General features: G+C 36.0%; 1 protein-coding gene across 11 annotated transcripts in view; it reads right to left on the reverse strand.

Annotated features, from left to right (window-relative positions):
- The window catches only part of DST (dystonin), a 443,403-nt gene that overhangs the window by 140,888 nt on the left and 286,749 nt on the right, over positions 1-15,766 (reverse strand). For 10 of the 11 annotated variants that reach the window (XM_069487494.1, XM_069487495.1, XM_069487498.1 and 7 more), the window contains 4 exons: positions 15,099-15,182; positions 12,628-12,735; positions 12,019-12,117; positions 2,037-2,165 (listed from right to left, as the gene is read on the reverse strand). In XM_069487494.1, the coding sequence (XP_069343595.1) occupies positions 2,037-2,165; positions 12,019-12,117; positions 12,628-12,735; positions 15,099-15,182 (420 nt within the window). Of the gene's footprint in view, positions 1-2,036; positions 2,166-2,278; positions 5,132-5,694; positions 8,425-12,018; positions 12,118-12,627; positions 12,736-15,098; positions 15,183-15,766 lie in introns of those variants that run through there. The other variant, XM_069487500.1, reaches the window with a different exon arrangement.

The following is a 15,766-nucleotide window of genomic DNA, read 5'->3' on the forward strand; positions in this document are numbered from 1 at the left end:
GAAAGCTCCTCTCTCTATCCTTAATGCCATCATTTTCATTAGGAAATAAACATACAACATTATAACATTCTTAAATTTATACCAACCCAACCATTAATACAGGTGGCTTTAACACCCAGGTGGCCCGAGGTTCAGCACTGGCCCCACGTCATTCTTGTATTGATACATCATAGAATTCAAAAAGATACATGAATGTGGAACACGGCTTCCAAAGAGTATCTTCCTCTTCCTAGGTTCCTAGATACAATGCTCCTTTTGAAAAAATTATGGTGATCTGTAGGTATGCAGATCAAGAACAAATCATTTCTAATGCTAAGACCCTCCTTTGTTAAAGTTGCCCGTGAAGGTTAGAGAAATAAAATTCCTCTGTTTGAGGGAAAGCAATAGGTCTTAACACTTTCTCCTAATCTCTCAGTGTTTCACTTCTGAATTTCTCATTTCAGAAATTAATTGCCATTCTTTTAAATGAGCAGAAATAATGATCCAATGTAAAGATATATTTTTCCCCTGTGTATTCTATTTAGAGTCAACTTAAAATCTATTTTTCACAGTTACAGGTAATCATGAGGCCATACTGATTTTTGAAGAACACATTCACATCAAATTACCTTAAATTTCATTTAACAAGAGATAATCAAGGTTCTTAGAAAGTTATAATTAAGATCACTATCTGCATTAAAAAAGTATCTCTCTACTTTAATGTGGACCAGGTCTAAATCTGATCTAGTAATGTTTTGGAGCACTTAGAACCACAGAATGTGAAAATACCAAGGGTTTATAATCCACATTTCACAAAAGAAACTTGTTCTCCCAAGATATTTTTATAAAGGTTTATGTATTTATTTTAGTCGTCTTCTTATCTGATGAGAAAACAAAAGGGAATAATATATTTTAAATGAAATATATGCATTAAATTACTTTGAGGGTTTTTCGATTTAAAGCACCAAATGTAATTGCTTTCCAACTTCTCTTTTCTTCCACAATATAGCATATATAGTGTATGTAAGTCTATGAGCTAATACAACTTTATTTCAATTAAATAATATTTCAAGTACATACTCAGGTCTGTACATTTCACCAAAAAAGATTCCCAGATAATGTAGATTTGCCTGATCTCATAGACAAAATTAGACAAGACGTTGACATTTTCCCCTATTTACTCGTGTCAACAATGTCTGTTTTAACTGATGACAAGTATGTACTGATGCAGAGCTATAAGGGGGAGCTAAATATTGAAATTAGACGATAGCCCATGAAATTTCCAAATGTGAGGCAAGAGCAGGAAGGCAATAGAGGAAAAATATTCCTTGAGAAAAATGCTTATCTTAGTGGAAATTTATTTTTAAAAAATTCAGCAGCAGTTCCAGTGCTATCAACAGCAGCAGAAGTACTAGAATTTAAACCTTAACCACCAATGTGCTAAGAGCTTCAAGCATTGCAGTGCAATGGAGCACTAACATCTCACAAGCTGCAGCCTAATGCTAAGTAGTTGGGGAACAGAAGGTAGCTCATAGGACTAAAGAAATTCACTTGGGTAAGGGAAAGAAACTAGAATTTGCAGTGATTGACTGTAGATACTTCCTTATGAAATAGAAAAGATCCAGAAAAGCACAACTAATGTTAATACTCAAGAATGTTAATATCCCAGTTTGTATTTTCAATGTTCTTGAAACTTTGTTATGTTTACATCTTTATGATATGGAGTGCATGGATACTCAAACAGGATGACTCTGCTCTTCAGCAATTCTCATTATAATAATCAGGAAGCAGATATAACTATTAGGAAAAACAGTATACCATATTAGTTTACTAATAGTAGGGCCAATATATAGAGTTTAGGTTTGGGAATCAGAGATACCTTCTGCCACATACTAACTTTGATTCTTTGGGCAAGTTACTTAGCCTCTCTGATCTTCATTATAATTGCCAATAAAAATGGAGAAAATTAAGGTAAAGAATTAAACACTGTGTTAGGTGGACTATATCATCTCAGTAAAGTCTACCCACTATTATTAAACCACGACCTCTGTGGATACCTTTTGCTTAGAGAAGGGAGATTTTCCAGCCTTCTCTCCATCTTTCAATGTCTTGCTGATATTTGATACCCATTTCTGCAATTCTTTGGCTTTATCAACATGCTCTTTCTTTTCTTCTTCCAGTGACTTCTGACAAGTGTGAGTGGTTAAAAAAAAGATACATTCCAGTAAATGACTGTGCTATTAAACTGACCTCTCCATAGAAAACAAAAATGTCAAAATGTTTTTTCACCACACACAGGTTACTGAAATATTTTATTCATTCACTTAACCATGTTTACCATGTTATATAGCATATGTATCTCCAGAATGTTTATAGTAGCAAAAAAAGCTGTGACAAACACTCTTTAGTGATCGGTCCAACCTCCCAGCTGTTCCATCAATATGACAAATTTAAAAATTCAACTTTATTCATGAGGCACTAGAAGATCTTTGAATTGCTGCCTTTGCATTAGCATTACAGTCATGATTGTCTTAACAGAAAGGTATCAGAAAATGGGAAGAAGAAAGAATAGAAAATGTCTATAAACATAAGAAAAATACACAGAATGAAGAAAAATCCTTCCCTTCCTCAAACACACAATGCATTCATAATGTTAGTTTTTAATTCCAAAGTATTAACTAGAAATGAGAGATTGTGGTAAACATTTTAATATGTAAAGAAAGTCACTATCTACGGGAAAATTCAAAGCTTTTTCATTTTTGGAAGCAATCCAAAACCCTGCAGCCTCATGGATGTGGGAATGAATTATTACCTTTCTCTTGATTCCACGGTGCTTTGTGAAGTGCTCTTTCAGTGAGTGCAATGTAGTCTTTACTAAACGGGAAAACTAACACCAGGCTGGATCTACTCCGTGAAGGGGAATTTTAAAGAAATGATGCTGTGAACTTGTTGCAGTGCATCAAGCTTATGCCATATTCCAGGTAAAACATGTTTATTTCAGTGTGGGCAAGATTCAAAAAACTATTCTCAAAGCTACATGGAACCATTTTAAGGGCAGTAGAGCTTTTGCTATTTTAAATGTAAAAATTATTCTCTCTTCTGAGCACTAGGTAATTTCCAGCCCTCAAGAAGTAAACAGAGTATGTTACACACAATTCCCAGATGGCGTATTTAGCCGATGTCATCGTGCTCTGGACAGATAGCATGAATCAGCCGGCATCACCCCTTGCACGGAGTTTTTAAACATGTCCTATCAAGAAGAATAGTAGAGGCTAGAAATTCCTGTTATCAAGGGTTCTGACACTTCTAACAGTTTAAGTCCTGTGTGGAAATCAAAATCAGCTTTTTCTAAGGCTTCTTTATATGTCAACTTTCTTTTTGTCTGGGGACATATTATATTTCTGACGTAGGACTTTTGATCTTTGAGTTTGGTAGCGATGAGGACATCTATAATACCTACTTGGAGAGCCTCTTCTATTGACAACCGAGAGTGAACCTGCGGCTCTATCAACCCCCCTGTCAAGTACTGAAATTCCAGACATCGGATTCCCATTTCCTTACTTATGATATTTGCATTCACAGCTTCCAACACTGACATCACTTTCTTAGTGACGGGATGGCCAATCCCTGTGATTACTAATTCACACTGTCGCAGTTGCTGGGCAAACCCCTCATCCACTAGGCCTCTGTGTAAAGCTTCAGCCACCCGGTACTTTTTGCCAGTGAGAGGATCAATGATCCCCCCTGTACTGACTTGGGCTTCCAGGCATCTGAGTGCAGTAATCCGATCAACCAAATTTCTACGGGAGGCCTTTAGGACAGAGATCCTTTCCCCACTAGTAGTCAGCCAATACCCTGCAACAGGACTATGCAAATCCTTCTTGGGAACTACCCGACAGAGCAAAGAATCAGCAAGTTCTGTAAGTGTGATGAGGCCTTCCTGATACTTCTTGACCATGGCTTTGTCAACTGTTCCCTGCTCGATAGCCTCATTAATATTGAACTGTAATCCTGTTTTAGTATCAGTCAGCATATGGGAAGGATGCCCATAGGATTCAAAAAACGTGGCTTCCTTCCACTGATATTGCTGCCCTGAAAGTTCAAGATATATACTTTTTTCAATGAGGCTTCTCTGGAAAGCCTCATATGCAGTCAGTTCTGCTCCTGTTTTAATATCCACTACAGAAATTTTATGAGTTTTCTCTACATTGAGATTGGAAATGTTCCTCTCCCCAAATGGAAACAGAAGGCACTGGCAATCTATATCAAATACACACATTCGCAGTAATTCTGAGTAATACAGAGCTTGCCTGTTATTGGGATTAGGAAAAACTCTTGTGTTGCTGGAGGGCTCGTGTAAAAACTGTAAGATGGCATTATTTAATAGCCCTTGCTGCACAGCAATTTCTGGAGGAACACGGATGCCTCTCACAGGGTCAATGACGCCCCCACTGGCAATCTGCGCCTCCAAGATATGTTTGCCTTTTTGTCGGTCAAGCATTCTATTTTCCATAGCCTGAAACACGGACAACGTCTTAGAAGAATGTGAATACCCCACAGCTGCCTTCTCTGCCTCAAGAAGCCTAACTCTAAATTCAGAGTCAACAACTCCTTTCAGAACCGCATCTTCAACAGAGTGTGTCTGACCTGAAACGGGATCGATTATAAAACCTGTTGCAGCCTGAGCCTCTAAAAACGCCAAAGCCATCATTTTGTCTATTATGATTCTCTTGGCTGCGGAGGAAAATGAAATCTTTTCTTTTGTAGATTCCAGGTAAAGCCCTGCAATTGAGGTGGCTTTTGTCAAAAACTTGCTAAGAGTTCTCTGAACTTCTTCAACAGTCTTAAGACCAAGTCGCAGCTGCTCGATCGTTCTCATGTCCAGAAGCTTAGCTTCAACCAACTGCCTGGCAGTCACAGTGTGCCTGAGCCCCTGGAATGTAAACTCGTCATCCCTAACTGAACACGCATGATCGCCATCAAAGTTCTGGAACGTGTCTGGTTCTAAGCCTTTCTTAAGGAAATCTCTCTTGAGTCCACCAGACGCTCTGTACCCTTCAAGCATCCATTCTTCGGCACTCGGAACTGGATTCTTTTCTTGTTTTAAGATTGTGACTTCCGTATGCATCTCACACTGCTTGTTCTTAGCTATCTGTAACAGGAATTCGTAAGATGTTAAAAGTCACCTAAAGAACATTATTTCACTTCACCCATTCTCAATCCAAACATTCTTCCTTGGATTACAAAAATGAGATAAGTGAAGAGAAGAAAAACTTTCAAACCAAGGTGGGATCACGAATAATATTATTTTGAGAGACTGAAGTTTACTTTAGACAACAATGAAAGGTATTAAAATGGTATGTTGAAAAAAGATTGAGATGAAATTTAGCCACAGAATATGTTAGAAGTTAAAGTTAACTGCTTGGTTCTTCTAGCGTTTTTATAGTCATATTTTTCATAACGTATTTCCTCAGATAGAACAGTATACCCACTACATCCGTGTGTTTAATCTCAAATATTCAAAAATTAAAGAATGATAATTTGTAATAAGGATTCCGGTAAATCACTAGAAACATTACAATGTTATTTTCCTGTCGGAACTAGAAAGAGCCGATCACGTTAAAAATTGTGAAAAATTTAGTCTAGGAAAGAAAGGAAACAACAGAGGAAACCTGACATTAGGGAGCTGACAGGGGCTCAGAACACAGAGTATACCTCTAAGGGCGTCAAAAGCTTCACCAGTTCCATTTCACATTTGCTATCTTGATACTTAACAGGTGGTCTGGAATTGTGCAGGGCTTGATCTCTTATCTTCTCAATTTCTGATAGTCTTGTCATAGGGTTTGTCTCATCAAAAGTTATCTGTAATTCAGTGCTTGTTTGAGAAAAGTACTCGGAGTAACACTGCTGGCTTTTCTCTTTCTCAAGGGGAGCCCCGGGTGGCCAGAGTGGAACCTCTTTTGGTATTTGCTCCACAACCCGATGCTGCCATTTCTCCTCTAACTGCTTTGGTTCTTGAGTCCATCTCAACAGAGGAGTTGTGGCTGCTGGCTGAAGGTGTCCAGTGTTCCTAGAGGAGAGCTCTCCAGATTGTTGACACTCCTTCACTGTGGTCTCAAAATCTGGTTTGAAGGTACAGTCTTTGGCTGTGTTCTTTTTTTGGATTTCACACTGGAGCAAAACTAACTGATGCTCATGCTCCTTTACCTGTTGGTCCATTTTTTGCTTCAGGTGTTCAACTTCACGTTTCTGGGCTATCAGCTCATCCTCAAGCTTCCGACATTTTTGGTAATGGTTTGCTTCCACGTGCCGCCCTTGTTGCACTTGCTCACGATATTGTTGAAGCTGTTTTTCAAGTTCTTTAATATTTGTTTCACAAAGCTTAGCGTTCTCTTGAGCTCTGTAGTTTTCTTGCTGAAGAGACACAAAGTCAAGCTTAATGCCTGAAATATCATTTTCAGTGATGACTTTGGACTCCATTAATTTTTCCATCTTTTTCCGAAACTCCTCTGCTGAACGCTTGAATTTATCAGATTCTTCCTGAAACAGAACCATCTTTCTGTGAGTCATCTGCTCCTCTATGGTCTTTAAGTGCAATTCATCTTGTACCTTTTTCAACCTGTTGTTTAACTCTTGCACCTGAGCTTGTTGTAGCTGAACTTTCTGCTCTCCCCGTCGCTTTTCTTCTTTGGAAGCATTGAGCTCTGCATTCAGATTTCTCACTTCTTTCTCGGTATTCTGGATGATAATGTTCTGCTGGTCACACTTTTGCTTAAACTCACTTACTAAACTTTGACTTTTGGCCAGATCTTCTTCGAGGCATTTAATTCGTCTTTGGAAATCCTGTTCTGTTTTTGTCTGTTTATGCAAGTGTTCATTTGTGCTGCGTAGCTGATCTTTAAAACCATCTGCCTGAATTTTCAGTGTTTCACATCGTTGCTGGATAGCTTGTTTCTCCAAAACTACTTTCTCTGATTCTGCCTGAATTCTCTGCATCATTAATTTGGTTTCATTATTCTGCCTAGTCAGCTCATCCACTTTTTGTTTCATCAATTCTGCACACTGGTTACTTTTCTCTAAGTCTTCATTAAGCTTTTGGATTTTATCATTATTTTCTTTTTCAGCTTTAATATTTTGAAGCAACTGCTCGTGGCTTTTCTCAAATTGTTCTTTTAGATGATCTGATTTTCTCTGGCAGATTCGTACTCTTTCAAATTCCTTCTTATCCTGCAAAGAATGAACTTGTGAATTTAAATGCTGAATATCCCTCTCAGCTACAGCGTGTGCCCTAGTGATTCTGTCTACTTCTCTTTGCAGTTTCCCTTTTTCATGATGAAGAGATTCTAATTCTAACTGATAATTGTGCTTTATTTTCTTGAGATCATTCGCTTCTTGCATGGCTTCTTCAGCTTTACCTGTGGTTTGGTTTAACTGCCTACTAAGTTCTCGGAGTTGTTGAGAATACCCTTCCTCTACTTGATTCTTCCTTTCCAACTCCAACTTAAGGCACTTTAGTGTATTATTTGTTTCATCCAGTTTATCTTTTAGCAAACGAGCCTTTTCCTCAGACGACGTTTTTTCAAGCTGGAGGGCATCAAGTTCATACTTCAGCTCCCTCATGTCTTTTTCGGCCTTCCTGTTGGCGACTGTTAGTTCGTCTACCTGCTGTTTGAGTTCTTCTGCTTTCTGTTTGTCACGTTCTTTCTGAAGACCAGCTACTGCCCCGCATGACGTGGCCTGTGTGATCGCATAAGTTGGCAATGCAGTTTCTCTACATGCATATTGAATTTCAGTTATTTTTCTTCTTGCTTCCAATTCAATCTTCTGCTTTTCTTTCAACTGTTTCTCTGCTACCTGTTTTTGAAATGCAAGGTCTTTTTCCATCTGCTTTATCAGCTTTAAGAGTTCCTCCTCATTGTCTCTCTTTCTTCTTAGTTCTTCCACTAACTTATTTTTTTGTTGCTCCAGATCATTGAGGCTTAAATCTTTCCTTTTAAGATGATCTTCCAGTGTTCTTCTGGTAAAGGTGTTTTCCTCTAACTGACTCCGAAAATTCAGCAGGTTGTCTTCCACGGCCGCTCTTTTAGCCTCGGCCTCGATGGTGAGCTGTCTCACCCGCTCCAGCTCCCGTTCTGCAGCTTCCTTCTCTCTCACGATGGTCTCAAGTTCCCTGCGGTACTGCTTGGCTTCACTTTCAGCCCTTATCTTCTGCAGGGCAATGTCTTCTACGTTTCTCTGCTGCTTTCTCAATTCATTTTCTGCAGCCTCCTTGACCTTAGGAAGTTCTTCCTCGACTCGAGACTTTTGTCTCTTTAGTTCGGCTACCATTTTTTCCAGTTCGCTTATCTTCCCCGTGAGTTTGCTATTCTCAATCACTGTTGCCTTCTGACGCTGAAGCAGATCTGAGTATGCCCCATGTTCAGAAGTCTCCTTACACCTTTTCATCTACAAGAGATGTTTTGAGAGTGTCAAACCTGTTCTACTCAAATTTATCTTAACAAAATCGGAAGCAATGTTCATAAACGTACTTACAAAACCAAGTGAACCCAAATGCAGAACAAGCACTATCGCCACCACCAGCACCACCTTCTTCAGAGGAAGCTTCAGAAAGTTAGCAGGAGAAGACAAAAAACCCTTCATGACAGGCTTTCTGAAGAATTTCATTTTGTCTCTCAGAAATAATTTTATTTTACAAATTAGCTAGCTCAGGATTTTTTAGCAAGAAAGGAGACCTCACGAAACATATAGCATGACTCCAACCTTTTATAGATGAGGAAATGGACATACTGGAAGGTTAAATAATTTTGCAAACTCACAATGGGTGAGTGACAAAGTGGGAACTACAACTCTCACAATGGTGCTCTTTCTGCTCTTGCACACAACTTAGTCCTACGAGCTAAGAACAGACAACCTATAGGAACTGAAAGACACAAAAGAATTTAGTTTTCTTTATCTACCCTGATGGAAATTAAAAAATGGTATTTACATTCCCATATTTGATGGTAAAGGAAACAAAACAAAGAACTTTAGAACAGAGAGCCAAATTAAGAAATAATACTTGACATAGGGAAAAAAGAAAATGTATAAAAACTTGAAATTTCTAAAGTCAAATTCCTTACTTATTTATATTTGCCATATTATGACAATTATAATGATCAGAATTGCTAATGCAAAGGCAGGTACAGTCCCTGATGGCTTTAGAAAAGATATGCTTCATATACTCACAGATTTTGTTGCTGTTGATAATGACATGCCTCATATGAATCCACCTTGACAAGTACCTAATTTAGATACTCCATAAATATAAAGATATTTGTTAAATATAATAGCTTCTTTCAAATGTACTTAGGGATTCAGCTTCAATTTGTAGAATAAAATATCAAAAACCCTTTTTACTCCACTCATGATAGAATCAATCTCAGCTGGGAGGAGTACACTTTACATTAACTACACAACTACATGATCAAGGTTAGTTTATAATCACAATTTAATTTCTCTTTATTAATACCATAAGTTGTTAGTTTTGTATCATCAACTCAAAATAATTAGAAACAATTTAAAAAGTAGTACAGAAATTATTTTAGACAATAGATTTGTTTTCATTTTAAACCCTACGTCTTATTTTGTTTCCTCTGATTTCTTGGTCCTCAATAATTTTGATGAGAATTTGCTCTGCTAACCTAAATATGGTTTCTAATAATAATTCATACAGAAACAAAATCTCATCACAATCTGCTATGCTCAGGGCTCTATCTTCTTTATTTTGGTATCAAGGTCAACTCTTTGTGACACTGAGGCATTTTATCTATTGAAATATTGAGTTTTCAATATTTTTAGAAGATTATTTCTAAAAGGTTCATTTTCAGTTATCAAACCTCCTTTAAAACTTAGCTACTGCTAAGAGCCTTTAAGTCTTTTTTTCCCCCCGGTCATGTTTTCAGGTTTAAGAAAACAAAAATTCTCTCAGAAAAAAATATCTGTTGTTGAACCTTCAGTACCTTTTAATTACAGTTAAAATGATTTGTTAATAATCTCAGTTTCCTGGATAACTCTTGAATTTTTAACAAATGCAAAAAAATTACTAGGAATAATAGTCCAATGGCTGATTTGCCTTCTTGTAGATCTCAAACTTACTTACATAAAAATAACTTACTCAAGCTTTTCCTAAATGTTCTTCAATGTTGTCCTTTAATCTCAAAGATTAATATATAATAATATTTCATCTATTTTGCTCTGAACATAGACTACAGAATCTCTTTATCACATCTATGATCTATTATAGATAGTCTACCAACATTTCTCTAGCTAATTTGGTATTACTTCTGAAATTAATTTGCATCTATCTTTGATTTTATATTACGGAAAATTCTGTCTTAGACCAAGGTTTCTCATGTGGGTCTTTCAAGACTTAGTTTCAGAAACACTACGCCTTTGATTTTAAAAACTGAGCTATATGTCTTTTACAAGACAATATGTTCCTTAATGGCGGTTCTCTTTTCTATCTTTTAGTCTTTGCATGTTCATTCATAACTATATTGTTTTGCTTTTCAATTAACTATAAATCTTTAATATTTCAAAGAATGACAATAATAATTTATATATGTTTTAGGCCTTCTGAAATATCTTTTGTTTCTATCAATTGCTAGTATTTTGCCTCATCAGATAAACTGAGCAAAGTGATCCATACATATATAATCAGATATAAGAAAGGAAAAGGACTTAAATTATTTTATTTTACATTTAACTACTGTATAGACAATTTACAAGATCTGAATACCATTTAAAATGGTATCAGATCTCTCAAAAACTAAAAATGTAAAAAAAATGATGGATGTTCTTTCATAGACATTCTGGTTCTCCTTTTCAAGCACAGAGGAAGCTGGTTATAAAGTCTTGCAATTAGCTGTGTTAGTGCCTTTATTGCAGAAAACTTAACTTTGAACAGACTAAAATAGTTCACAAAGAAATCACATTTTTAGAACCTAAGAAAGTAACACCTAATAGACATTTACTAATATTCTGCTCTCTTATTATGTGAATGGAGTTGCACCAAGTATAATCATCTTCAGAATTTCAACAACAGTCTAATTTAAAATGGCTAATGTCACCCAATTTACTTATTTCAGCATTCAGTGTACTATTTTTGTCTGTTCTGAGGAATAGAAAGCATACTGAGATAATACAGCATAGCATAATCCCTTTAAGATTAGATACAATAGTCTTTTATGACAACTGATTTTTATAAGTAACTCCTTACTCTTCTCATTTCTGAATATAATTTTTAAATGCAGCATCAAGGCTGCAAAAGTCCTCCAAATCAGTATGGTACTTAAATAGTTTTATTACTACGCACCATTACCTTTTTGGCAAAAACAAAAACAAAACTAAAAAGTGCATCATTCTCAAAAAAATAATATTGTTTTGCACAAATACCTACTACTTCTAGGTTAATGTCTTTTTAATATATTTGTTATTTATAATAATTTTAATTTCTTGATGCTGTAAATCAATTTACAATACATAAAAAAATATGTCCATATAGTATCTCTGCAGACTTCATAATAGCAATAACTATACTTCAAAGAAATATATTTCTGAGCTGCATAATTTTAATTTCTTGACGCTGTAAATCAATTTACAATACATAAAAAAAATGTCCACATAGTATCTCTGCAGACTTCATAATGGCAATAACTATACTTCAAAGAAATATACTTCTGAGCTGTGAGAAAGATGAAAAAAATTCCACTAAACTGCCAACATTTCATAATTTAAACAGAACCATTTAAGACATTAACCCTATAGAGTCCTGAAGTGAAATTTTTAAAATGCCTTTCTATGTGAGAGAATCTAAAAAACAAACAAATATCCTAGGCCTTGACTTATTTTCACCGTAATTTTATAATTAAATAATTACTTGTGTATCCGCTATCAGCCACATAAATTTATCATGAAACCTTTTTTGCTTTCACAAACAATTTTGTAGCTTCTGCTCATATCTAGCTCCCTTTCATTTATCTGTTCATCGTTAACGATTACCTCCTCCTCTTCCAGCCTCTTCAATGAATCACCAGCAAATTTAACATATTGTGTCATGAGAGTGACCAGAGCAGTATACCGAGTCCTTAGATCCATGAACTGCAAGTAAGGAAAAAAATAATAAAAACATAATCTCCAGCTGCCCTTATTAAATTAAATGAACTTTGAGTAATAATTATAATACTTACTGGGCTTCGGAATAGTAAAGCTCACAACTCCCCAATAATAAATGGTAGGAATGAGCTTATTACTGCTATGCAAACCACACTAAATGATATTTCTCTTCTAAATTTAGCCATGCAGTACATTTATTTAGCTCTATAGTTAAAGATTTTTAAAGGTTTTTTAAAAACCATTAATAAAAAGGTATTGTTTGGGGTACATTCTGTCTGGGATGATAGAAAAGTTCTGGTAATGAATAGTGGTGATGGTTGCACAACACCGTGGTCTACTGAAATGCCATTAAATTATACCTTTAAAATGGTTAAAATGGTAACTTTTATATTATGTGTACTTTGCCACAATGAAAATAAATAAAATTGTTTTAAAAAGTGTTGTTTCTTTCTTTTATACTCCTTCCTCTCTCTCTCTCTCTCATACTCTTATTACCTCTTGAATAATGAGATCTGCTGAGCTCTGCATTCTTCGGCGTTTCACTGGAGACTTTTGTTGTGAATCTACCATGGCCCGGTAGGTCATTGTTTGTAACTCATAGTCCTATAGAATGGAGTTAATAAGATAAAATTAATTAAAGCAAAGCACTAAAGCTTCATGCTATCGTGATTTGATGCAGATAATTAGAATCTAGTGTCACTGAATGAATTTTAAATAAAGAAAATACAGTCATGTGCTGTAAAACAATGTTTTAGTCAAGGACAGACTTTATATATGACAGTGGTCTCAAAATATTATAATGGAGCTAAAAAATTCCTAGTGATACCATGGCATAACACATTATTCACATGTTTGTGGTGATGCTGGTATAAATAAATCTACTGTTCTGCCAGTCATATAAAAGTAGAGCACATACAATATATAATGTATTTGATAATGATAATAAATGACTAAGTTACTGGTTTATGTATTTACTATATTATACTTGTTATCATTATTTTAGAGTGCATTACTTCTACTTATTTAAAAAAAAAGAAAAAGAACTGGCCGGGTGCAGTGGCTCACGCCTATAATCCTAGCACTCTGGGAGGCTGAGGCAGGAGGATCATTTGAGCTTAGAAGTTCGAGACCAGCCTGAGCAAGAGCGAGATCCTACCTCTACTAAAAAAATAGAAAGAAGTTAGCTGGACAACTAAAAAATATATAGAAAAAATTAGCTGGGCGTGGTGGTACATGCCTGTAGTCCCAGCTACTCGGGAGGCTAAGGCAGGAGGATTGCTTGAGCCCAGGAGTTTGAGGTTGCTGTGAGCTAGGATGACACCACAGCACTCTAGCCCAGGCAACAGAGTGAGACTCTGTCTCGGGGGGGAAAAAAAAAAAAAAAAAAAGAATTAACCTCAGGCAGGTCCTTCAGGAGTGTTACTGTCCTGAAGACCTTCCAATGGGTCAAGATGCGGAGGTGGAAGACAGTGATGATGATCCTGACCCTGTGCATTTGGGTCTTAGTTTCTAACAAAGAAGTTTAAAAAGTAAAAAAAAAAAATTTTAATAGAAAATTTTAAAAAGCCGATAGAATAAAAATATAAAGAAAATATTTTTGTACAGTTGTACAATGTGTTTGTGTTTTAAACTGTGTTATTACAAAAGAGTAATACAGTTTAAAAAATTAAAGCACATATAAATCAAAAAGTTTAACAGTAAGCTAAGGCTAATTTATGATTGAAAAAAGAAAATTTCTTTCTTATCAATTAGTGTAGCCTAAGTGTACAGTGTTTATAAAGTCGACAGTAGTGTCCTAGGCCTTCACATTCACTCACCACTCAACTCATATAGAGCAACTTCCAGGCCTGCAAGCTCCATTCATGGTAAGTGCCCTATAAAGGTGTATTATTTTTATCTTTTATTCCCCACCTTTACTGTACCTTTTCTATGTTTAGATATGTTTACAAACACAAATACTTACCATTGTGTTATAATTGCCTACAGTATTCAGTACAGAAACATGCTATATAAGTTTGTAGCCTACGAGCAATGGGCTGTACTATACAGCCTAGGTGTGTAATAGACTATACCCTCGAGGTTAAAGTATACTCTATGATGTTTACACAAGGACAAAATCACCTGATGATGAATTTCTCAGAACATATCCCTGTTGTTAAGTGACACATGACTGTACTGCGAAACTACATTTGTAGCCAGACATGGAGGTGCATGCCTGTAGTCCCAGCTACTCAAGAAGCTGAGACAGGAGAACTCTTTGAGCCCAGGAGTTCCAGGTATCAGTGAGCTATGATTGTACCACTGCACTCCAGCCTGGGAAACAAAGTGGGACTCTGTCTGTCTCAAAAAAAAACAAAAATAAAAAACAAAACAAACAAACACACAAAAACCACACTACATTTTTAGAAATCTATCCAATCCTGGAGCTGTTTCCAAGGTGGTAATAAAATCAGAAACATGTAGCGTGGTTAGGTAATTTCCCAAGTCTGTCTGGAAGCTCATGAAAATAGTTATATGCAGCCTTCCTTTCCTCCAGCTAGGCAATGGAACTGTGGATCTGGAAGGCTAAAACTGAGAAGTTGTCAATGGTAAATTGAAAAGCATGAGAAATGTCCCCTAAATGAGAAACTTTGAATACTCTAGCAATGATAAAAAAGAAAGAGAAAGCAAAAAGTGATAAGAAACTAACTTGAGAGCTCTGTATTCATTCAGGTGTGTGTGGGTGTATGTGTTGGGGGGTGCCCACAAGCTCATGCACAGGTGTGACACAGAGAATATGAATGAATCAGGGCTGTTATTTGACTCAGATTTCACAAAGAATTATTAGATAAGTGTCAAAGAAGTTGTGAGTATTCCCTCTTTTTACTTTTTAACACTGTGTGAAATGACTTGTATGGCTTTAAAAGTATATTGTAGAATCACATACCTGAATATTAAATTTGCCTAGAGTAAATGAGTCTTCTTACCTTCACTGTAGCTGAGTACTGTTCCGCATATTTTTGACACTCATCCATTTTGCTCTGTTTCATTTCTATTTCGGACACCAGCATCTATAAATACATACAGTTTAGTTTAGAAGGAAAAAGCACAAAGAACTCTATGCTATTCCAGTATTTAAAATACTCAGGAACTAAGAAATATGCACATCATTTAACAATATATATCCTTAGCCCTTTGCACTTAATATGCAACTTACCTTATGGGTAAATAACAAATTTCAGCCGAAGCCACATAAATGACCCACCCTTATGGGGCTTCCAAAGCAGAAATTATTAAACCCCACAGGAATTATCCAAAAACAGACTTGATGCCCTTGGCCACCACCCATTCCTGATAAAAACAGAGCTAGAAATTACCAGCTCCTAAAGATAGAACAAAATTTTCAAAGAATTCAACTTTCTGTCAGACATGACTGTTTAATTTTCTACCACTAACCATTTTTATTTATTTAGGAACCCACAAGACTATTGTGGCCAGCAAAGTATCAAAGAGATTTCCAGACCTATCATTAAAAGATCATTAGGAATTTGAAAACTATCCCAACATGTTACTTTCTCATTACCTATACTTTCAAAAATGACTTCCAAGAAATCAAGATAAGTGATGTATGCAGGTTTGGGTAGCAGGATTTTAA

The sequence above is a fragment of the Eulemur rufifrons genome, chromosome 15, assembly GCF_041146395.1.
Source record: "Eulemur rufifrons isolate Redbay chromosome 15, OSU_ERuf_1, whole genome shotgun sequence".
Lineage (NCBI taxonomy): Eukaryota > Metazoa > Chordata > Mammalia > Primates > Lemuridae > Eulemur > Eulemur rufifrons.